Source organism: Chiloscyllium plagiosum, unplaced genomic scaffold (genome assembly GCF_037043375.1).
Source record: "Chiloscyllium plagiosum isolate Xiang-an unplaced genomic scaffold, Cpla_swu_hap1 HiC_scaffold_38, whole genome shotgun sequence".
NCBI lineage: Eukaryota > Metazoa > Chordata > Chondrichthyes > Orectolobiformes > Hemiscylliidae > Chiloscyllium > Chiloscyllium plagiosum.
In genome coordinates, this window is record NW_028270176.1 from 31,948,580 (window position 1) to 31,974,175 (window position 25,596).

Genomic DNA, 25,596 nt, shown 5'->3' on the forward strand with positions numbered 1-25,596 from the left:
GGGCCTCCTCCACCGCCAAAGTCTGGCCACCCGCTCCCTTGAGGAAGAACACCTCATCTTGTGCCTGGAATCAATGTTGATTTCACCAGTTTCCTTCTCTCCTCCACCCCCACCCTATCTCAGATCTAACCCGCCAACTTGGCACTGCCCTCTTGAACTGTCCTACCATCCATCTTATATCACTGCTATCTGCTCTACCCATTGCTCTGAACTATCGCTGTCACCACCCCAACTTTCATTGATCTATATTCTTCCTAGCTACCTTCGCCCCCTCCCAACCCCAGCCCCTCCCATTTATCACCCAGCCCCCTTGGACACACACACACTCACCCCGCATTCCTGATGAAGGGCTTATGCCCAAATCATCAACTCGCTTGCTCCTACTATGCTGCCTGACCAGTTATGTGATTGAGCCAATCGCCAAGTTGCTGAATTTGTTCCAGTCCAGTTACTATGCACTGCTGGACAGATCTGCTGCCAAATTTGTGCTGTGCATTTAAAGCATGGAACCTCTGTTATAAATCCTGACTGATAATGGATTAACTCATCAAAGTATTAACGCAAAAGGACTTACTTTGTTGCATATTTTGTTTTGCACGCATTAGGACATAGAGCAAGTAAACAAATTCAAGTTGATCACCAACAATGATACTGTATGGCTCGGTGTTAAGACATGGACTGGGAATGTTAACACTTACCAATGAACATGGAGCAGTTGTTAAGGAGGTGATGAGGGAAATGAGCAGGGTATTTAAAGTTGGTCACAAAGTAAGTAAAGAGAGCTTTCCACCTGATGGAGCAACTGAAAGTTTGAGTTCTTGTGTGATCTAACGACTGAAATGACTCGCGTCACAGAAAGGTCAGTTGTGGTAGTTTCTGTAAAACGTGAAATTCAAAGTTGTATCAAGAAAGCAGAGAAACATTCAAGATGGTCAGAACAGTGCCAGCTTTTCTCAATGGTGTTTGGAATGGAAAGTGAACCCAGTTAGGCTTCAGTTGATAAACCCTTGGTTACACTTGATCTGTGTAAGTTCATCACTGTGAAAGGGACCGTTCCGCAGGAAGATGGTATTGGGCTTTGGAGAATGTACAGTGTGGATTCAGCTGAATGACAGGAGGAGATAAAGGATGGGATTATGTGTGTGGAAAGGGGGAATCAGGAACGGGAGTGTGGGTGAGGAATGGAGTCTTAACATTTGAGCCAAGTGCATTGAAAGACTGCCATGATAAAGTAGATCACTCAGACAGAGTGGGGATCTGGAAACCTTCCCCCCAATCACTAACCATGCTGGGAATGAATTGCATCATGCATTGTTAGCACGGACACAATTCTCTTGTACAGACAAAGAGCGAGTGAGGAAAATTGAGCTGCACCATCTGACTGAATGATATGCTGTACCAGTGGGCTTCAGAATTCACCCTTTCTGGGTCTCTGAAAGTGGGGTCCAACTGTCCCTTTCAACAGGGGGTTTTCAGGGAGAGCAGAGGAGAGATGAGGCTGAGCTGTTCGATCTCCTCTGCTCTCTCTCCAGTGCAATTACATCCCTCCGGAAATGTGCAGTTTGCTGTCTGTGGTCTAACCAAGTTTATCCCACTGTGCACTGGCAATCAAGCCCCACTATTTACTGAGTCATCAAAAAGGTGAAGGTTTATTTAAAGCAACAAATTGTCCAACTATACACATCGTATTAAAAGAATATGGACCTGCAGCTTTCTTTGCTATTTAACTGTTTAATATAATCAAACCAGTTTAAACCAATGACAAACATTGCTGTGTTGAATTGCCAATCTGTAATGAAAGTTTAATTGTTAGCTCTTTTATGTAATCCCATTCAGACAAGCAAAAACAGAGAAGAGACAAATATTATGTTTTGTTATAAAATTTCAAGCAGGAAACCCTATTCAATAGTTCCCGTTGAGATGGCCGAGACTGATATGTTGTTCTCTTTCAGATTCTTTCGATTCCTTCCAAATGTTTGATGATGACATGAGTTTGTAGGAACAGCAATTCTCAATTTCCCATTCGCTGTTTGAAAATGTGTTGTTTCTGTGTCTCTGGAAGCAACTTCCAATTGTCCTTTTTAACAGAGGATTTTCAGAGAGAACAGAGGAACGCTGAGAGAGATTACCGATCTATCAGGGTGTCTTCATTCAGTTCCCCAGGCAGAAAGGGCAGGAAGTGATACACATGCTCTGTCTTCGCAGGCTGGTTCTGAACCCTGTACTCTCCACACAATGGGCTGTCGTGAGTGAGCAAGAGATTGTTACTTTGCTGAGCTCTCCTGAACACACAACTGGTGCATGTTGTAAAATGAATTCAAATAGTGTTTCTGATCATAATGGCACTGAATGCACACACATACATACACACTCACACTCAAACATACGCACACATTCTCACACACACACACAAACACATTCAAACGTACGTACACATTCTCACACACAAACAAACACACTCACAAACGTACACTCACACACACACATGCAGATACGCACACAAACACACGGACAAACCCAGACTCTTTCTGTCTCTATTTTTGGATTAGTTTCTTCTTTAAAGAGAAAACAATGAATATAAAACTCACAACTTTGATGGTCGTTCTCTTGTCCATTTCCTACACAGTGTCCTTTTGTTAAAAGCAACACCTTTTCCTACTTGGATCCATGAACCAACAAAACAAAAGTGCTCTTTTGAATCCACCACTGTGAACAGAAATGTGGAGGAGACGGTGTTGGACTGGGGTGGACAAAGTCAGAAGTCACACAACACCAGGTTATAGTCCAACAGGGTTATGGAGCACTGCCCCTTCATTAGATGAAGGGAGAGTGAAGCTCACGGACACAGAATTTATGGACAGAAAGATCAAGGGGATGCAGAGAGATCAAAAGATCACACAAGTCCCTGCAGGTGACCAAGGGTGTTAGACAGTGTGAGGAAAGTGTCATCAGCTGAAAAACGAGGGAAGGGATGGTCTATAATCCGACTAAATGAGGCAGAGAGATAATGACAAACAAGTTAATAAGAAGGTGGTGCTGGAGACAAACCAAATGATTGAAATAACATGGAGCACAAACAGAAGCTGCTGGAAAAGCTCAGCAGATCCAGCAGCATCTGTGAGGTGAAGCAGAGGAAGGGTCACCGGACCTGAAAGGTTACCTGATTTTTCAGTAGAAATTGGCAATTGTTGGGTAGTATCCAATCTTGTGTTGTTGTAGTGTCTGCACAGTCTCGCTAATATACCATGCCTCGGAGAATCCTTACCCATAGATGGATTCAAGTGATAGAGTGCACTTCATCGTCCAGTACTTCCCTGGAGCAAAGAGACTACACCATGTCCCCCACAGCCTTAAACACGTCATTAACGACAACAAACGTTTCACCAAGGGTCAGCCATTCATCTCCACTTCTCACCTTCAAACAACCACCAAATCTTAAACAGACCATCGTTCCCAGAAAACTGCCCAGCCTTCAGGATCACCACACAAAACACCACACAACCCTGGCACAGCACCCTCTGCAAAACATGTCAGATCATCGACATGGATACTACTATCACACTTGGGAACACTACCCACCATGTGCATGGCAGGTACTCATGTGACACATTGTCTACCTCATACACTTGAGGTAATGATGCCCTGAGGCTTGGTATATTTGTGAGATCATGCAGACACTACAACAATGGATGAATGGACACAGTGCAACAATGACCCAGTCAGAACTGTTCTCTCCCAGTCGGGGGACAGTTCAGTGCTCAAGGACATTCAGCCTCCCATCTTCGGGTAAGCATCCTTTGAGATGCACAATAATGCGGAATCGCTGAACAGAAACTTTGAGCCAAGTATTGTATCTATGAAGAGGGACTCAATTGTGATCCTGGGTTCATGTTGCACTACATGTGACTCCAATGTGCTGTTCTGTGTCTGTAAATTCTTCCTTACTATCCAGTTTTGACAGCATCACCTTGATAATTTGTTATGATCCCATCACCAGAATTAATTTGTACAGTTTTTGATGGCATATTACTTAGGATACATACTTGTCATGTGACTCTTTTACCCATCAAGTTACTCCAGCTGTTTAGTTGGTCTCCAGCACAATGTAATATTTGATTTTTTTGGAATTATCTCTCTGCCTCAATTAATCAGATCATAGACCATCCCTTCACTTGTTACTCAGCTGTTGACACTTTACTCCCAATGTCTGTCCCTTTCGATCACCCACAGAGACTTGTTATGCAGCCTGTCGACACTCCCACTCACACCATGTGTACGATCTTTATATCGGTCTGCCTATAAATTCTGTGTGCTGTGTGTTTCCCTCCTCTTCACCTGATGAAGGATCAGTGCTCCGAAAGCTTGTGATGTCAAATAGCCCTGTTGAACTGTAACCTGGTGTTGTGTAGATTCTAATGTTCTCCACCCCAGTCCAACACTGGCACCTCCACATTGTAATGGACAGAGATGAATGACTTTGTCTTTAGACACGGAGAGAAGAAGAGGAAGAGAAACCTGGAGGATTCAGTGAAGGTAAAAGGAGTGGGAGAGAAGGGAAGTTAGGATGAGGTGATGGCCTTGTGCAGTTATCACAGGCTGTTCATACAACCACTCAGAAAATGTTCTGGGAACCTGAATCCAAATTTCACCAAGGAGATTTCCCAACACTAAAAATCTGGAATTAACTGGCTCGGTGGCTCAGTGGCTCGCCATGCTGCCTTACAGCGCCAGGGACCCGGGTTCGATTCCCACCTCGGGTGACTGCCTGTGTGGAGTTTGCACATTCTCCCCGTGTCTGCATGGGTTTCCTCCAGGTGCTCCGGTCCCATCCCACAGTCCAAAGGTGTGCAGGATAGGTGAATTGGCCACGCTAAATTGTCCCATAGTTTTCAGGGATATATAGGTTCGGTGTATCAGTCAGGGTTAAATATAGGATATAGTGGAATGGGTCTGGGTGGGTTTCTCTTCGGAGGGTCACTGTGAAGTTGTTGGGCCGAAGGACTGTAAGATTCTATGTAATGCGTAACCTTGGGGGCATCATGGTGGCTCAGTGGTTAGCACTGCTGCCTCATAGCACCAGGGACCCAAGTTTGATTCTAGCCTCAGGCCACTGTCTATCTGGAGTTTACACATTCTCTGCCCGGGTTTCCTCCAGATGCTCCAGTTCCCTCCCACAATCCAAAAGACGTGCAGGTCAGGTGAATTGGCCATGCTGAATTGCCCATTGTGTTAGGTGCATTAGTCAGGGGTACATACGCGGCAGGGGAATGGGTCTGGGTAGGTTACTCTTTGGTGGGTCATTGTGGACTTTTTGGGCTGAAGGGTCTGTTTCTGCACTGTAGGGAACCGAATCAGGTATCTCAAAAGGAAGATTTTACAGACATAGAACAGTATAGTGGGGTTATGTTCAATGTGACATGAACCCAAGATCAGAGTTGAGGTTTTCTGCATGGTTACAGGACTTAGCTCTCAGTTTCTGCTTGGCAATTCTGTGTTGTTGTTTATCTCGAAGGCTGCGCTGGAGAACACATACCCAAAGATCAGAGGCTGAAGTAAAAAGAGAGATGTGGACAAATTATGAATGTTTGAGGGGAGAAATAGCTTCCATGAATTGTCTCATGTTGAACGTATCATATTAAGCATTAAATGATTTGTTTCCTGGTGAATATTTTGAGTGTGCTTGATTGTAATTCATCTGACATTTGTAAAGGGAATCAAGGAAGATCAAGACACAACATTCATAACATGCATTTTTCTTCAGGTTGTGTCTACACGAAATAGGATGGCAAATTTGTGAAAGTATAGAAGTCAAACAAAGACACAATGCCCACAAGATGTATTTTTCTTCACTTTTATTTCTTTCCCCCTGAGTACTCTCTCAGACATGGACAGAAGCATCCCCAATGTTTTGTGAAGGAGAGAAAAGGAGGTGAGGGAAGTTTTCCACGTCCCATGGCTCAAGTAGACAATTTCGCCTCTTCATCTCTTTACGTGGAGAAAAACAGGGGAATTCAGGTGAGAGGTGAAGATTGGAGAGAACTCAGAGATGGGCACAAACTGTGTGGGGTGCTTCAGTCTCAGTCACTTTCCTTACTTTGATGTAGGGATACATTCACGGATGAGAGTGAAGGGATATTTCAGAGCCCTCTTCAGCTCCTCTCTGAATTTACTCTGGGTCAGGGCATAAAGGGCAGTGTTTGTACAGGAGCTCAGGTAGAAGAGCACAGTCCCAGATATGTCAGCGATCATAACAGGATGGTCATAACTCGGGTAAAAATGGTTGTTGGTAATCTTCATCAGTAAGAAAACACTGACCTTGGGCATCCACAACAATATAAAACTGCCCGAGACAACAAACAGCAGGATGATGGATTTCCGCCTGTTGACCATCTCTGCATCTCCTCTCTGGTCCCTGTTACTGGGAGCTCGAAGACCCCTGCGTGCCCGGTTTGCCAAGATGATGTGCCTGACGGTCAGAGCATTGAACAGCAGGATCAGGAGGTAGGGGATCAATGGGTTCAGCAACTGGTGGAACCAGAAAAATGCCACCCATCCTGGCAAGGTATAGAACTCTGGTCTGATGCCACAGCCTCAGGGTACACCACCCCATGTGCCCAAAGATTTGTATTTGTAGTAAAATGGAATGTTCCTCAAAATGCTCACTGACCAGACAATGGTCACCACCAAGGCTGCTGTTCTGGCAGAGCAATATCTGGCTTTCAGATTGTGGCAACAAATGGCCATAAAGCGGTCAATAGTGAAAGCGATGGTCAACCAGACGGAGCAGTCAATAGCAGCATAGCCCATGATGACGTTAAACTTGCACATTCCTGTGTAAAACAGGAAGGAAACTGGGAAATATTTGAAACCAAGAGTTTTGAGTATTACATTGAATACAATGACCAGGAGATCCGCTGTTGCCATGGAAATCAGGTAGATAGATATACCTTTGGTGATGCCACAGTTTCCACGAGAGAGGATCACAATTGTCAATAAATTTGCTGGAAGACAGATTGAAACATTATTCCAGGTGTGTGATTGTCAACATTCCCCTTGTTTTGGACCAGGCCAGACCCACTGAAAACATTTAGACAAGGTAGCCTATACCCTATCTTTTTCTCATTTTAAATGGAGATGTGAAGTGAATATTCCAGGTGTGATGCAGCTGGTCAAACCCCTCGGCTTAAAATAAAACAGAATTTATTTAAAAACTACCATTGAAACCTGAACAAAAGAAAGCAGAATTTAGAATATGTTAACTATTGGAAAACCTAACAACCTGGCACACAATAGAACTAATTAACTGTTCCAATCTAGTAACATCCCATAAACACACCCCTTGGCACAAAGGGAAATTTAAACACAGATTCTTTCAGGCAGGAGGGAACAGCATCCAGAAAGATATTTCAGAGAACGGCAGAGGTATCCTTTACTCAAGCTTCTAACCTTTCATGTGACTGCTACAGTTACAAAATGAGAAAAAACCTGAACTGGGAGAACTAGCCTCTCGCCTTCCATTGTTAAACTTAACTCTTCGGCACCTCTGCCTTTCCAGTCTCTCTGCAAAAAATCCAAGCACAGAAGTGGAATGGTGGGTTAGTAAGTTTGCCAATGACACAAAAGTTGATGGTGTTATAGATAGTGTCGAGGGCTGTTGCAATGTACAATGTAGAACTGGGCTGAGAAGTGGCAGATGGAGTTCAACCTGGATAAATGCAAAGTGCTTCATTTTCAAACGTTGAATTTGAATGCTGAACACAGAGTTCTCGGGAGGATTCTCGGGAGTGTGGAAGAACAGTAGGCTCTTGTGGTCCACATACATAGATCTCTGAAAGTTGCAACCCAAGTTGATAGGATTGTTAAGGAGGCTTATGGTGTATTGGCTTTCATTAACAGGGGGATTGAGTTTAAGAGCTGGGAGGTTATGTTACAGCTCTATAAAGCCCTTGTTAGACTTTGTTAGACTTGGAATATCGTATTCACTTCTGGTTGCATCATTATTGGAAGCATGTAGAGGCTTTAGAAAGAGTGCAGAGGAGGTTTACCAGAATGCTGCCTGGATTGGAGGGCTTGTCTTATAAAGTGAGGTTGATTTCGCTCGGGCTTTTCACACTGGAGAGAAGAAGGAAGAGGTGACTTGGTAGAGGTGTACAGGTAATGAGAGGTATAGATAGAATAGATAGCCAGAGACTTTTTCCCAGGGCAGGAATAGCTGTCACAACGGCTCATATTTTTAGGTGATTGGAGGAAGGTAATATGGTGATGTCAGAGGTAGGTTCGTTATGCAGAGAGTGGTGGGTGTGTGGAATGCACTGCAAAATTTGCTGGTAGAGTCAGAGACATTTGGGACATTTAAGCAACTGCTGGACAAGCACATGGATGGCAGTGAATTGAGGGGTGTGTAGGTTAGGTTGACCTCAGATTAAGATAAATGCTCAGAACAACATCGCAGGGTGAAGGGACTATACTGTGCTGGACCGTTCTAGGTTCTATGTTGCATGTTCTCAAACCTTTTTAAAATGACAGCATTGTCACAACTGCCATTATCAGCACTGACATCAAGAACAGGAACGTCTTTACAACAACAACAACTGAGACGTTTTCAAATTTACAATGACCAGGCGCCTGAAAAGACTTTACCACCTACAGTGCATGTGTGAAACATGATAAATTTTGGAATTAAGGAAAAGTATAACCAAGATTGACCAAGTTCCCACAAACAGAATTATAGACCGTACTCGTTGTTTCTGTACGTGATGCTGATTGAAGTAACCAAGGATCACTGATGCCTTTGAATGTTTAATATTCGAGAAAGCAATCCGAAGTAGCTTGATGCTGCATGTGGAATCAGCATCTCAGACTGATGAGGACATGATCAGTACTGCTCGGCAGGATACGGTTTAGAAATGTGCTGAAATTCTGGAGTTTGCTCTGAACACAGAATCTTGAAATCCAAACTATGTAACCCATCGATCTAAAGCACCTGGACTAGGTTGATAACGCTAAACTGACTGGGAGTTATAAATCCTCAATACCCAATTCTGTGAGCGACTTGCAAAATAGAACATAGAAAAGTAGAACACAGTCCAGGCTCTTCCTCCCTCAATGTTGTGCCAATCTTTTATCCTACTCTAAGATCAAACTCTAAGATCATTTTACTTTCATCCATGTGCCTGTCCAAGTGCTGCTTAAATGTCCTTAAAGTGTCTGACTCTACTGTTACCATTGGCAGTGCATTCCACACAAGCACCGCTCTCTGTGTAATGATTCTGCCTCTGACACCTCCCCTAAACCTTCTTCCAACTACCTTAAAATTATGCCCCCTTGTGATAGCCATTGCTGCCCTGGGAACACACCTCTGGTTACCCAGTCTATCCATGTCTCTCATCATCTTGTACACCTCTATCAAGTCACCTCTCATCCTTCTTTGTGCCAATGAGAAAAGCTTCAGCATAAACTCGATGCTCTTAAAGTCAATCCTCCTGTAATGAAAGTCAACACACCATATGCCATCTTAACAACCCTATCAACTTGGGTGGCAAGTTTGAGGGATCTATGGGCATGGACACCAAGATCCCTCCACTCCTCCACACTGCCAAGAATCCTGTCTTTAATCCCATATTCTGCATTCAAATTTGATCTTCCAAAGATAACTTTTCCCACTTTTCCAGATTGAACTTCATCTGCCACTTGTCAGCCCAGCTCTGCATCCTGCCAATGTCCTGTTGCAACCTACAACAGCCCTCCACACTATCCACAACTCCACCAACCTTCTCATCAGTGGCAAACTTACTAACCTACCCTTCCACTTCCTCATCCAAACAGTTTATAAAAATCACAAAAAGCAGGACACTGTAGGGAATCTAATCTAATCAAACCGATCCCTGTGGAACACCACTGGTCACCGAGCTACAGGCTGAATACATTCCATCTACTACCACACTCTGTCTTCAATGGGCCAGCCAATTCTGTATCCAGGCAGACAGATTTCCCTGCATCCCCTGCCTTCTTACTTTCTGAATGAGGAGAAAGTGAGGACTGCAGATGGTGAAGATCAGAGTTGAAGAGTGTGATGCTAGAAAAGCACAGCCGGTTGGGCAGTTATGATCACTCCTGATGAACGGTTTATGCCCGTAACTTCGATTCTCCTGCTCCTCAGATGCTGCCTGACTGGTGATTTTCCAGCACCACCCTCTTCGACTACTTTCTGAATGAGTCTATTGTGGGGAACCTGATCAAATGCCTTGTTAAAATCCATGTGCGCCACATCCACTGCTCTACCTTCATCAATGTGTTTCATCACTTCCTCAAAGAATTCAATAAGGTTTATGAGGCGTGTTCTGCCCCTGTCAAAATTCCCACATTTCAAGTGGTTCCACAGAGCAGTCTCATTTGTAAAGCAAGGTAAACGTGCACAGAATGAATAACCACAGATACTAGTCAATATAATCATGATTGAGAATGGAAAGAAGGTGCAATCACTTCTGAGAAATCCCTGTGATGTGTTGGAATGACAGCAATCTCCTCCTTTTAGTACCTTCTCAGGGAGAAAATTCAAATCAAAGCAATGTCACTGCTCCAAGATACAACCTATTTCCAATCCTTGCCTTTTCTCCAGCTGTGCACACTCTCTGTCCTCTGGTTAATCTAAGTTCTCCCACTTCCCTTCTGATTTATATTAGCAAGGAGTGATGATAGATATTGGAACATTGGACCTGAATATGATTAGCCCTTTCTCTTAGTGTACAACATAAATAAGGATATGGGCTGTCCGTGGTGAACAGTCCATTATATTTTTTTTCCCACAGCACTCTTTGCATGAAACACAAGTCATTCAGAACAAAATGGACATTGCAAAGTAAATGAAAGTAGGTCTCTCACTTCAATCTCCTTTCTGATTGGTGTGCTTAAAATTATTAACAAAATGGAATTAGGTTCTTGCTCTACAAAATTGAAGTGTAGATTCTGAATTAATGGTGATTGATGGGATTGTGCAAAGATCCAATATTGTTGCTCTGCTAACCATGAGTTCCCTCAGTGGAAGAGAGAGTATCGAGCAGCGAAAATACATCAGGCATTAACCAATAAAACTGCATGTTAATTGTAAAAGATTTCCTTACCCAGAGAAGATATAGAGCGTAAAATTCATTGTATAACAGGACACTGAGATTTTTTTTTATTCACTAAGAGATGAGGGTATTGTTGATTGGTCCAGTGATAATTGCCAATGAATTGGCCATGAGAAGGTGGGGGTGAGCTGTAATTCTAGATTTTCTGTACTCCGTGTGTTGTATGTTGACCCACAATGCTGTTAGTGAGGGAATTCCAGGATATTGAGCAAGGGGCACTGAAGGTACAGCGATAGGTTTCCAAGTCAGGATGGGGAGTGGCTTGTCGGGGAACTTTCAGGGGGTGGTGTTCCCATGTATCTGTTGCCCTCATCCTTCTAGATGGATGTGTCCATGTCTTTGGAAAGTGCTGTCGAAGGAGCCTTGGGGATATTTCTGTGGTGCATCTTGTGGATGGTACACACTGGTGTTACCATAGTCCTGCACATTCTTCCACTTCAGAATGAAAACCAAATTCCGTGTGGGTTGCCCAGATTGAACTCCTCTCTCCCATTCCCTTCAGCAGTACATTCCAATCTCTAACCACTCACTACCATGAAACACTGTTCCTTCAAAGCTCATTTGTTCATGTCCATTGTATTCTATTTAACAATCCCTTCCAGTCTGCAGGTTGGCCAGTTAGCTTTATATCATTGACAGCGTCACATGTAGGACTCACCACAAAGGCTAATTCATTCTGTCAGATTTGGATTCCATTGTTCATTCCTACAATGTTATAAATTACACAAGTGTTCACCATTCCATGGGATTGCATCAGCTGATGGAATAATAAAGATTGAGTGAGATTATTGGATATTATCCCTCTCTCTATCACCATTCCCTCAACTTTACTGTTTGACCTGTGAGTTTAATGTTTTCACATTCTTACCCCGTACTCTTCATAAAATTGCCAGCACTCATCTCTCTCCGGCACCTGCTCAGTCAGTGAATCCAACTGACAACAACTCACAGCTGGAAGTGGAAATCTCATTCCAACTCTGGTCCGCGTAAGAACTGTGTAGAATTGATTCCCTCTGCTTCCAACTTTCCTGTCACTGGAAACATTTCACTTAGTTGCTCTCACAACACCATTTATCAGATGAAGCAGCTGTGTAAAATCTTCCCAGCTCGTTTCTGATCCATGGAGGAGGTGCAATTCTCTGAAGGCTCTGCATGGATCTGAGGTTATCAAATTTCCATTTTTTAAAAGTGTTCACAGTAACCTCCTTCCATTTAGCACCTTCTCAGGGACAGAATTCAAATCAAAGCATTGTCACTGCCCCAAGATACAACCTATTTCCAAACCTTGCCCTTTTTACAGCTGTGCACACTCTCTGTCTTCTGGTTAATCAAAGTTCTGCTACAGGAATCATCATTTCCCTTAGACTTGTTCTCGTAATTTTAATCATTTCTAACATTGAAAACTGCAGAGAACTACAACGCCAAAGAGCTTGGGGAGACTTGTACATCAAACACAGAAAGCTGGCAGACAGGGGCAGCAGATCATCAGGAAGGTCAATGGAATTTGTCCCTGACTTCCAGGGGGTTGGAGTATAAGAGTAGGGAATTCTTACTGCAACTGAACAAGGTTCTGGGGAGACAACATCTGGAGAAATGTAAGAAGATTTGGTCCCATTATTTATCATTTCATTACAGGCAGTTCAGAAAGGTACTGTAGCAAGATCCCTGGAGGATTTGTCTTGTGGGCAAAGATTACACAGGTTAAGACTGTAGTCACTGAAGTTAAGAAGACTGGGAGGTGACATCATTGAAAAAAATGAGGATTCTTAAGGGGCTGGACAGGGTCAATGCTAAGATTATGTTTCCCCTCATGGGAGACTCGAGGACAAGAGCGCACATTCTCAGAATATAGAAGCTGAAATTTAACACTAAAATGAGGAGGGATGTCTTCCCTCAGTGGGTTGTGAGTCTTTCAAAATCTTTGCCATTGATAGCTGTGGGATATAAAAAATCTTTTGTATATTTTAGGCTGCCTTACGAGATTCTTGATCAGTCGTGGAATCAAGGGTAATAGGGGAAGAGCAGGATGTGAGGAATCTAGGATCATCCAAGATCCGATTTATTGGTGAAGCAGGCTCCGGGGTAATTTCTTCAGGTTTTGGGGTTTATTCTGCCCATACTCTCTATCCCGCCATCCCTGCATCCCCCATCATTTTCACTTCCAAGGACACTGGGCAACCTCTTTCCTCTCTTCATACAACTGAAGATTCTCACTCCTGGTAACATTCCAGTAACATGGCACTGCAGCGTCCCCAAGGTCACTCCTTCAATCAGTCCATCCACATCCCACTTCCAAACTAATCCATCAAATATCTCACCATAAAACACAGACAGAACTATAAACCCCACATTTAGTAACGGGGAAGATCTCCTCACCTGGAACACAGACAATTGCAAAGAAATGGAAGAAAGCGAATAAAATCTGCAGAATTATTGGTCCTTGCATTGTTAATGTTGGGTGATCTCATTCATTAACTCTCGCGCAGGGCTTGGAGTCTGAACTGAGCTCCTGGGATAAGAATCAACACTCCCTTATACATGATCGTAAATACCGTGTGGGATGTCTCATGTTAGTTCAAATCTATTCAGCACTCTCCTCAACCCCATCCCCATTACATAGTACAGTTCCACAACACTGGTTTATTCCATGTGGAGATGTAAAAGGATTGTAAACAGCCATCCCTAAGGAATGTTCCTTAAAAAAAATACTTGTGGTTGTTTTCCAAATCCTTTTCTGACAGCATTCATTATTATTATTTTTTGTTAATTTCCTACTTTCTTTCAGTTTTGTTTCACATCAGTTACTCAATATATTATTGTCCATGGAGGGCTCACACCCTGGAATTAAGGGACAGCAACAGACTGCTGTCCTTTAACTTCTCAAGAGGATGTTTTCAACGGTGCATTGTGTATTAAGGAGCTCAGAAATAGTACTTGCAATTGAAATGATCTTAAAATAATGGGAAACATTTTATTTCTCAGATTTTAAAATGAACATGAAATACCTTTCTAATCAATGTCAAAATGTAGCAATCTTCCACTGAATAAAACAATGAAGCAATCACATGGATTTCAACCGAGCCCATTGCTGCTCCATCAATTGGAGTCCAACTCAACCCATCCCCATCCAACTGAGTCTTTTGGAACTCAACTGAGCTCAGCTCATGCAGCTTTCACACACCTGAACTCACTCTGTTCGAGATCAACGCAACACCCAGGTGCAATGATTCCAATTCCAATGGAACCCAATATCATGGCACATTCAGCAACAGTTGTGTACTTGTTCATATCACTGAGTTGCTAAGATTGTTCCAGTCGAGTTAATACACACACTGGACAGATCTGCTAGTGATTTTGTGTTTTACTCTTTGAAGCATGGATTCAGTGTTCTGCATAATGGCAAATGATGGATCGGCTCATCAAATTAGCATTAAAAAAGAAAGTACTTTGTTGCAGTTATTGTCTTGCACTTATCAGGATAAAGGGCAAGAATGCAAATTCAAGTGGAAAACCACCATTGATACTGTATGGTTTGGTGTTCAGGTACAGACTGGGAATGTTAATGTAATGAACACGGAACAGTTATGAAGGAATTGATGAGGTAAACGAGCAGGATATTTAAAGTTCGTCACAAAAATTCAGTTTTATACTGATGTAGCACCTGAAATTTTGACTCATCGTGCGATTTAATGATTAGATTAGATTAGATTAGATTATATTACAGTGTGGAAACAGGCCCTTCGGCCCAACAAGTCCACACCGACCCGCCGAAGCGAAACCCACCCATACCCCTGCATTTACCCCTTACCTAACACGACGGGCAATTTAGTATGGCCAATTCACCTGGCCCTGCACATCTTTGGACTGTGGGATGAAACCGGAGCACCCGGAGGAAACCCACGCAGACACGGGGAGAACGTGCAAACTCCACACAGTCAGTTGCCTGAGGCGGGAATTGGACCCGGGTCTCTGGCGCTGTGAGGCAGCAGTGCTAACCACTGTGCCACCGTGCCGCCCACTAATGGCAGAAATGCCTTGTGTTACAGAAAGGTCGGTTCTGGTAGTTCCGACAGAACGAGAGCTTCAATGTTGTACCAAGAAAGCAGATACATCTAACTGTGTGTGACAATCAGAGTAAGGAAGCAGAGAAACATTCAAAATGGTCAGAGCAGTGCCATCCTTCCTCAATGGGTGTTTGGAATGGAAAGGGAACCCAGTTAGGCTTCAGTCTGATAAACCCATGGTTACACTTGATCTGTGTAAGTTCATCACTGTGTGCGGGACCGCTCCTCAGGAAGACGGTACTAGCCTTTGGAGGATGTACAGTGTGGATTCAGCTGAATGACAGGAGGAGGTAAAGGATGGGATTATGTGTGTGGAAAGGGGGAAACAGGAACGGTTGTGTGGGTGGAGCATGGAATCTTAACATTTGAGCCAAGTGTACTGAAGGGCTAACATCATAAAATACATCAATCAGGTCGAGTGGGGATTCGGAAACACTACCCCCAATCACGAACCATGCTGGGAATGAATTGCATCATGCATTGTTAGCACGGGCACAATTCTCTTGTACAAACAGACAAAGGGTGAATGAGGAAAATTGAGCAGCACCATCTGACTGAATGACATGCCACACCAGTGGGCTTCAGAATTCACCCTTTCTGGGTCTCTGAAAGTGGGGTTCAATTGTCCCTTTCAACAGGGGGTTTTCAGGGAGAGCAGAGGAGAGGTGAGGGAGAGCTGTCAGCTACTCAGTTATCTTGGTTTAGTTCCCTGCACAGAAAGGACAGATGGAGAGAGAGAGAGAGAGATAGGAGCACACTCTATGTAGTCTGTCGCCCATCCTCAGGGATGATGAACAATAAATGCTGTCCCAGATAGTGATACCCATATCCTGTGACTGAGTAAAACATAAAAGTAGGTGGGTAGGGTGGCAGAGTTGGAGGAACAAGTCTGCAAAGGCCAGAAGTGGCCAAGAACATTACAGCATCGTGAGGCTGGAAGAAATTGCAGCGAGAGGCAGAAATGAAGGGGCTAAAGAAATTAGGAGATTGGGCAGTAACATTTTTGATTCTATGGGGCATTCATCATCTCTACAGCACAGCACATTGAGTCTACACTGGTCAAAACAACCACCTAACTATTCTAATGCCATTTTCTAGCACTTGCTCGATATCCTGGAACATCTCGTCATTGTAAGTGCACATCTACAATGTTCCAAGGGTCTCTGCCTCTCCCACTGTCACAGGCAGTGAGTTCCACTTTCCCACTTCTATGTGAGAGCATTTCCCTCACATCCCATCTGAACAACCTGCCTCAACCTCAAATCTATCTCCCTGGTTATCCATGCCTCCAATCAATGGGGAAAGCCTCTTCCTGTCTCTTATGTCTGTGTCCCTTATACAGTTACACATCTTAATCATATCTCCCCTCAGTCACCTCTGCTCCAAGGAAAGAAACCCACTCTGTCCAATTTCTCCACAGAACTGAAACTCTGTCCAGCCCAGACAACATGCTGGTAAATCTCCCTCTGTACCATCTCCAGTGTAAACACACCCCTCCTATCATGTGGATTCCAGAACTGCACACAATACTCTCGCTGTGGTCTAACTGAAGTGCACTGGAAATCCAGCTCCACTATTCACCAAGTTCTCAAAAACGTGAACATTTGATGAAAGCACCACATTGCCCAATTGTGCACAAATATCCAATTCCCTGTATTCTCCACACACTTGGCTGCACTGACCTGCCCAGGAAACAAACAAGAGATTGTCAATGTGCTGAGCTCTCCTGAACACACAACAACTGGTGCTGATTAAAAACCAATCAAATGGTGTCTTGCCCTGAACATACCCTCTCCCTCACATACAAGTACAAACGTACACAGATTCGTGCACGCACACACTTTCTGTCTGTCTTACGCAGACAGATGCTCAGTCTCTCTCACACACACACACACAGACTCTCTCACACACACAAAAGGTTTTTGAGACACTCTCTTGCTGCCCCAAAAGACAACAATGTATATAAAACTGTCAATATGCTCCACTAATCATTTTAACACTGAGCAGGATTTAATACAGTTTTCTTCTTTATCGAGCAACGTTTTGCCCCATTTTTGGTCCACAGACAATAATAAAAGTAAAAGTGTCTTTACATGCCTCCCCCCTAAAGTGAGATGAAGCACATTTCCCAAGATGCATTGCTTCACCAAGTGTCTGACACACAGACAACAGAAAGCAAAACCTCCCTCCATTGGCACTGAATCATCCCTGTTGTCTTTATAGTCTTTTATCACCTTCCTTTAAGTTGTTAACTTAATTAATTGGTTTCACATTCTAGACAATTCATCTACTTTCACATTATCTTGTACAATGAAGGGAGAGCCCCTAACTGCCATCTTTGTGAAACAGATAACAGAAGTTGGTTATTGATGAGGTCACTCTCCAGGAATTGGTTCCAGCAAGTCTGGAAAAGACCTTATCTCAGGCAGAGTGCAGGTGTTGAATGGTAACTGTGATATCATGGAGGAGACAGTCAGTCTGTCAGGGCGTGGTCACACGTTGGGTTGGGTTTGGACTGTGTTTCTGTTAATCTGGCTATTGGCGCTGTTGGGCAAAGATTTGAAATCTTCCTGCCTAACTTCCTTAATCAGCTCTTTTGCACTCAGAGAACAGAAAACAAAGTTATAAATATGACTGTCTTTATCTGAGTGAACTGTAAAGGAGAGTCTGATCCACATCTTCAAAAAGTCAAGCAAGAAACCATCATCCATGCCCATGAACCATCCTGTGAACCACTGAAATAATCTGGCCAGTTTTCTCACGTTCTTTAATGTATCCCTGAACAGTGTTAATTTGTCTGGGTAAAAACAATGACTGCAGATGCTGGAAACCAGATTCTGGATCAATGGTGCTGGAAGAGCACAGCAATTCAAGCAGCATCGAGGAGTTTCAGCAAAATCGACGTTTCGGGCAAAAGCCCTTCATCAGGAATAAAGGCAGAGAGCCTGAAGCGTGGAGAGATAAGCTAGAGGAGGGTAGGGGTGGGGAGAGAGTCGCATAGAGTACAATGGGTGAGTGGAGGAGGAGATGAAGGTGATAGGTCAGGGAGGAGAGGGTGGAGTGGATAGGTGGAAAAGGAACTAAGCAGGTCGGACAAGTCCGGACAAGTCAAGGGGACTGGAAGTTTGAAACTAGGATGAGGTGGGGGAAGGGGAAATGAGGAAGTTGTTGAAGTCCACATTGATGCCCTGGGGTTGAAGTGTTCCGTGGCGGAAGATGAGGCGTTCTTCCTCCAGGCGGTGAAGGAGGCCCAGGACCTCCATGTCCTCGATAGAGTGGGAGGGGGAGTTGAAATGTTGGGCCACGGGGCGGTGTGTTAATTTGTCTGTCTACTGTGTGAATGAGACTGAAAACAAAGCTATTGGGGTTTAAAATGTAGACCAAGTGGATTACTTTGCTGTTTATATTTACTCTGTTAACATTGCCCCTTTGATAATAAATTGCTAAACCTTTGTTTGCCATACAAACCAGTGTCTGGAATTAGTTATTCGCAGAGTCTGAAATGGCTATTTAAAAGGCTGGTTAGGAAGCCTTGTGTCAATTTTGACAGTCTTTGAATGATTTAATTTTACTGCATTGTGAATACAGAGGGAGGGAAGATGATGTAATCCAATTGTCTGTCTCCAAATTTTAACAGTATTTCAATATCATGTGACTTTTTCCAGCCTCAATGGACAATGAAATGCACCATGGGATTGCAAACTGACACAAGGTGATCCACATCACTCTCCTCAAGCTCCAATATTCAATGTTCCTGTCAGGGCTAATGGCTCACAGGGTTTAGGGACAAACCTGGAACAGGGGACTGAGTTGGATAGCAGAGTAAGCATCCGTGAACTTCTCCCGGTCTCTGAAATCTCCGTGCGCCCCTAAAACCCTCCCTATCTCCAGCCCCTACACATCCTCCCTATCACTGCAACCCCTCCAGCTCCTACACCTCTCCCTGTCTCTGTAACCTCCTCCAACCCCAACATCCCCCACCTCTGTTACTTCTTCCAGTCCCCACAACCCTCTCTAAGTCTGTCATCTCATACAGCCCCTACACCCCTCCCTAACTCTGTCAATTCCTCCTTTCCCAACACTCCCAACTCTCTCTAAAACCTTTATCAACCCCAACATCGCATTCTATCACTGTAAACTCCTCCAGCTTCTATACCCTCTCCCTATCTCTATAACTTCATCCAGCCCTTACATCCTCTCCCTATCTCTGCAACCTCCTCTAGCCCTTATACCCCCTCCCTATCTCTGTAACCTCCTACAGCATGTGTACCCCTACCTTTCTAGGTAACACCTTCCAAATTTTCAAACACTTTCCCCAGCTGTTTCACCTTCAGTTCCTGAAACTGTTTGTGGAGATTCCTGAGAAACTGGATGAAAAAAACGCCAGTCATTAGACGTGAGAAACTTCAGAACCGAATAGCTGTGTGAAAATATCATTCCACCTGGTCCCAAAAACAATCGTGAAGCCGTCTCCATAGACATGGGAAAGACTCCAGCAGGAACTAGTCAATGAGAAACTGAAAGAGGTATCAGTGGTGTGTGATTTCTCTTTGCATGAGTCTCCAGTCATGGACAGTTTTGCAAATATTGTTGAATATATCTAATTTTAAGCTCATGAAAACCTGCCTTCTGTGCTAAATATGTGTTTTTTTTCTCTGTTTTCCAATAAACTTCTATTGTCGATAAAGCCCATGATGCCGTGTGTTGCTGCGTCGCAGTGATAAACCGCGAGATTAATGAACGCCAAAAATTAATTATTCCAAAACTGAGGTCACAGTCTAAAGGCACGGGGTAAACTATTTAGGGCTGAGACCAGGAGAAGTGTCTTCGACCACAGTGTGGTAAGCTTCTGGAATTCTTTATTAAAGCAAACTGTGGAGGGCAAAAGATTGAATGTTTTCAAGATGGAGTCAGGTATAGTTCTTAGCGCTAAATGGATCTAAGGGTATGAGGAGAAAGCAGGAACAGGGGAGCAAGTTGGATGATCAGCCATGATCATATCAAATGGGATTGACAATGAATTGAAGGGATGAATGGACTACCCATGCCCCTATGTTTTATGTTTCAAGATGATCTATCAATTCAGTTTTCATTCTGGGATTGGCCTTGTTCCATAGTACAATCAGCTTGGACATTATCACGTTGTTGATTCATTCTTGTTTTAACTGATACCCACTGACTGTTGTGTGTAGGGTGAGGAATCTCATTGCTGTGTGCAATGTTTCATTCCTTGCCACTTACATTTTACCACAGTTGGCCAATCTGTGATGTGAGGCGGTTCCTCACTTGCTCAGGTATAAAAGGTGAAAGACATCAAAGGAGAAGTCCATTCAGCCCTCTGAGCCCATTCTGTCACACCATAGCCATTCCGTCCCTCGCCTTGTTCGACAAATCATGGCTTTACATGCCTTGCCACACTCACTCAACCAAAACATCACCATCTGAGCTTCAACATGGGCGAGAACTGAACGGAACTCTGGGAGAAAAGGAAGGCTGGTTTTCTAAAGGGAGATTTCGAGGAAAAGTCAACTTTATTTTAGATGGAGCCATTAATTGTGTCAGTTGCATTGGAGACCTGTTCTGGAGTGAGCGGATCTTACTCTCACATTTCTTGAGTAAATGAGATTGTTGTCTCTGAAATGGTAACTTTCTACAGTGGGATCTGATACAGTGGGATCTGATACAATATTTCTCTGGGTTTAGTGCCTAGAATTTAGTCGCTGCCCACAATGTCAAGGGGAAGAGTGTACCAAATTCACACAACTCTGGGCTTCAGTCACTACACCCACAGTAACCCGTCCAGTGACTGACATAAGAAGCGAAATTCGAATAACCCATTTCCTAAACCAAGCATTTCCAAAGCAGCAGTGAAAAACAAATGCACTTATTTGTTCATGAAAGGGGAGAGATTATAATTTGTTCCATTTCTATTTTCAAACGGCCAGCATAGAGGGAATGTGCAATGTCACAGGAATTTGCTTAATGAGCCTGCTCAGTACACTGGAATAACATGGACTATGTCACAGGGGGTTTATCATACTGTGTACATAAAGAACCATTTACAATTCAGTTTCTGAACTTGACCTGTAGACTCAACGAATAGAGGCACACATCATGCAACAACCAATAATTTTAGAGATTCTGTTTGTTTTCTTAAAAGGCCTTGCAATCGTCAGTCTTCCAGGTGAGGAGATCATCTTACCTTCTTAATTTATGGTACTCTGTCTATTTTTAATGGTTAGTCATTAGAAAGTTGACTTTGAAATCAAGAGATTCAAGATTAGAGTGGTACTGGAAAAGCACAGCAGGTCAGGCAGCATCTGAGGAGCGGGAAAATCGACGTTTCAGGCAAAATCAAAAGCCTAGTGGTGTTAATCCCAAAAGTGGGGAGCAAGGACATTATATCTCTGCAATGTTTCATACATTATACTCAGAGAGATAATTGTGTGAAGGGTGAGAATCTTCAGTGGGGTGAGTAGGTGAAAGAAGTTGTGCATTGACGTGAGAGCTGTGAGAGATGGTGGGAATGTATTGGAGATGATTTAAGTTATGATGGTGCTCAATAAAAGGCGAGAGGTGTTTCCATGACAGGACCATTCTTTTGCCAGAGGAACGGGTTCTTGAAAGAGCCAGAGGTGGAATTAGATTCCACACAGTAAGCCGGGATAATTTGAATTCCCTTTCTGCATCAATGCTGCTGAGGTGCTCTTAAGGGGAACAATTTCTAAGGAAGTTTTGAATAGGCCTAAATGATGAGCTAGTTTCCAATTCATGAATTCGATGTTAGCAGCACTGACTGGGCCAGTATTTATTGTGCAGTTACCAGGAAAAGGTCAAAATCAAAAACAAAAATTGTAAGGAAGGATTGGCATAGTGAGATTGTGAGTCCAATTGAATATTTCTTTCCTGAGTCAGCAGTATGAGTGGATTGGGATCCTTCTGTGCTCTATAATTCTGTCAATCTCTGATGGGTATGCCATCATATAAAACACAATCATTGAAGGAGCCTTGTGTAAGATACAGCTTTGGATGAGAGAATAAGAGAGAATCACTCACTCAGTGGTTAGTTTTCAAACATGGAGCAGTATAGCACAGAAACAGGCCCTTCGGCCCAACATGTCTGTGCGAAACAATAGTTGAATATTCTGAATACTACGGAAACATATTGTGTAGATGAGCGATGCGATTATGGATGAGAAGTATTGGTGCAGTTTAAGTGATAGACAACTGAAAAATGGAAGCAGATCTTATCCAGTAACTCCTGCTATTGACTGGCCTAAATGATGAGCTAGTTTCCAATTCATGAATTCAATGTTAGCAGCACTGACTGGGCCAGTATTTATTGTGCAGTTACCAGTTCATGGCCAGTTCCATAGCTGCAGGTCTGGAGTCACATGTGGGCCAGACAAGGTAAGGACGTTTGTTTTCTTTCAAAACAATACATGCATAACCAAGATTTATTTTTACTCTTGACAATTATTTCATAGTTATCATTAAATTCTTAAATGCTGACTCTTTTTAAATTGAAAATCCAGGGCTGGATTTGAACCTGAGTCTCGAGAACATTTATCCCATCTCTGTTTGCGTGCATCAATGGGTGTGTATGATCAGGGATGGTGGAGCTTAAATTGTAGCTAGGGATTATATTGCCTTGTTGAATAAATGTGTTCTATTAGAGTGACAATATGAATAATAATTGTGCATTTTTTTACTGTATTATCATAAGGACATTATTGAACCTGCAATGATGTTAGCGACTGTACAGTCTACCAAAGGTTGGGATTAATTTGTAGACATTAATTATAATGCCCAAGAGATCTGTGAAAGTTACATTATGCAAAATATTTTTTTCTTCTTGAAGTATAAGCTTGATGTCCTACCTATATGACTAGTAAGGTCTGGTTAAGAACACCTGAGCAAAATTGAAGAACATTCGATGTTTTAATTTTACTGGGTTACAAATCCAATGATAGAGGGGCAGCATTGATCTGGCAGGGTGTCCCTTTGTCACAACAATGGGGTTAATGGTGTATTTTACACTGAATAACACTGTTATATTGAAAGGAATAAAGGACAGGGTCCCTGAGAGAGGGCAGAGAATGGCACAATGCCCTTGGAAAGCCACATGTTGGTGAACCTCAAGGGTTTTTAAGACAGTCAGCAGTTGTTACATGCCAGCCATTAGAATCTTCCTTCCAAACAGTAGCAATTTCAGAATTCACTGTTTGTAATGATGGGATTTGAATCAAACATTTAAAAAAACATCATTAGCCATGTATGTTGTGTTGCTACTCTGGTGAGGTTACTACTATGCCACCAAAATTGTCATGGACATGAATGTTCACTTTGTCAATCATTGATCATCATCCACAATATCTACAATCTTCTTAATTTATCTTGCAGCTGATTTGGTGACAATTATGATTCTCCTCCGGGGAAAGTGCGGCATCACCAAAGGTGCTTCCCTCTACTTAATCTCCATGGCAACAGCCGATCTACTGGTCATTTTGTTTGGTATTATACTCAACGCACTTGCTTCCACATATTTCCCCCTCTCATTCCTGTTCCAGCCAGCCGTGTGCAGTGTTAATGCTGTGTTGGCCTATGCTGCTATTGACTGCTCTGTCTGGTTGACCATCACTTTCACCTTTGACCGCTTTGTGGTCATTTGTTGCCACAATCTGAAAGCCAGATATTGCTCTGCCAGAACAGCAGAAGCCGTGGTAAGCACTGTTTGCCTGGTGAACATTTTCAGGAACATCCCGTTTTACTTTAAGTACCAACCACATGACACATTGAATGGTGTGCCCTGGGGATGCAATACCAGACCAGAGTTCTTCACCTTGCCAGGATGGGTGGCATTTTTCTGGTTCCACCAGTTGCTGAACCCATTGAACCCCTACCTCCTCATCCTGCTGTTCAATGCTCTGACCGTCAGGCACATTGTCTTGGCAAATCGGGCACGCAGGGGTCTCCGAGCTCCCAGTAACAGGGACCAGAGAGGAGATGCAGAGATGGTCAACAGGAGGAAATCCATCATCCTGCTGTTTGTTGTCTCGGGCAGTTTTATATTGTTGTGGATGCCTAAGGTCAGTATTTTCTTACTGATGAAGATTACTAACAACCATTTTTACCCCAGTTATGACCATCCTGTTATGATCGCTGACATATCTGGGACAATGCTCTTCTACCTGAGCTCCTGTACAAACACTGCCCTTTATGCCCTGACCCAGAGTAAATTCAGAGAGGAGCTGAAGAGGGCTCTGAAATACCCCTTCACTCTCATCCGTGAATCACTCCCTGCATTTCAGTAACAAACACAGGTGGATCTGCAGCTTCCCAGTGATACATATCCCTCCGTGGACATTTCCTGGTCTTAAAGCATTTAAACTTCCGTCAATGTAGCTCTCATGTATTGAGTTTAGGGTGGGAATATTTCTCTCATTACTGAATGCAACATTGTCCAATTCTGGAAGCATTTCCAAACTCTGTTGCTCATGAATGTTCCCTATTAGAGTTTCTGAGCGCTGGTGAATATAAAAATATTCAACCCTCCCTTACACACACAACCCCATCAGTCCGCTGCTAAACTCTGAAATAGCTAATACAAAACATGATTCAAATATCAAAGACGTGGCACCACATAGCCTTACATCCCTCTATGTGTGGTGCTGTTGGCATTTCTGATGAGTCTGACCCACTCTGCATGAATTAGGAGCAATAGATTTGTACAATTGATGTCTGTGAATGGTGTGTGATGGGGTGAATATGATCTATGATGATTGGGCTTAAATGTGAGATATTAATTATGTTGCATTGTTGACTTTTTATATTCTGCTACAGATACATTTTGAATAACAAATTGGAATTTTTCATTTTATTACCAGGACACTATCACTCGGCTGCAATGAGGTCCTTGATAATGTACTGTCAGTCAGGTTGCACCTCACTATTAGATTAAATTAGATTCCCTACAGTAAAGAAACAGGCCTTTTGGTCCAACAAGTCCACACCAACCCTCTGAAAAGTAACCCACCCAGACCTATGTTGACCCCTGACTAATGCACCGAACATGATGGGCAAATTAGCATGGCCAATCCACCACAACCTGCACATCTTTGGATTGCGGGAGGAAATCAGAGGAAACCCACGCAGACACAGGGAGAACGTGCAAACTCCACACAGACAGTCACCCGAGATGGAAATCAAACTCAGATCCCTGGTGCTGTGAGGCAGCAATGCTAACCACTGAGCCACCATGCCACCCCAATTGTGCATTGACTTTTCGTATTTTTGTTTCAGAAATTTGAGTTGAAGCTGAGAATTGAAAATTTGAACTTGTGCAGCAATGAGTTTCCTTTTTTTAAAAAAAATAGTACAAAATACTGCTCCTTAATGTTAGA

At 43.2% G+C, this 25,596-nt stretch overlaps 1 protein-coding gene across 1 annotated transcript; it reads left to right on the plus strand.

Annotated features, from left to right (window-relative positions):
* The first annotated feature begins 23,673 nt into the window (after nucleotides 1-23,673).
* LOC148139404 (putative G protein-coupled receptor 139) lies at nucleotides 23,674-24,507 on the plus strand. Its single transcript, XM_087980933.1, has one exon. It carries the CDS (start codon nucleotides 23,674-23,676, stop codon nucleotides 24,505-24,507), a length of 834 nt encoding a protein of 277 aa, XP_087837059.1.
* Nucleotides 24,508-25,596: the final 1,089 nt, after the last annotated feature.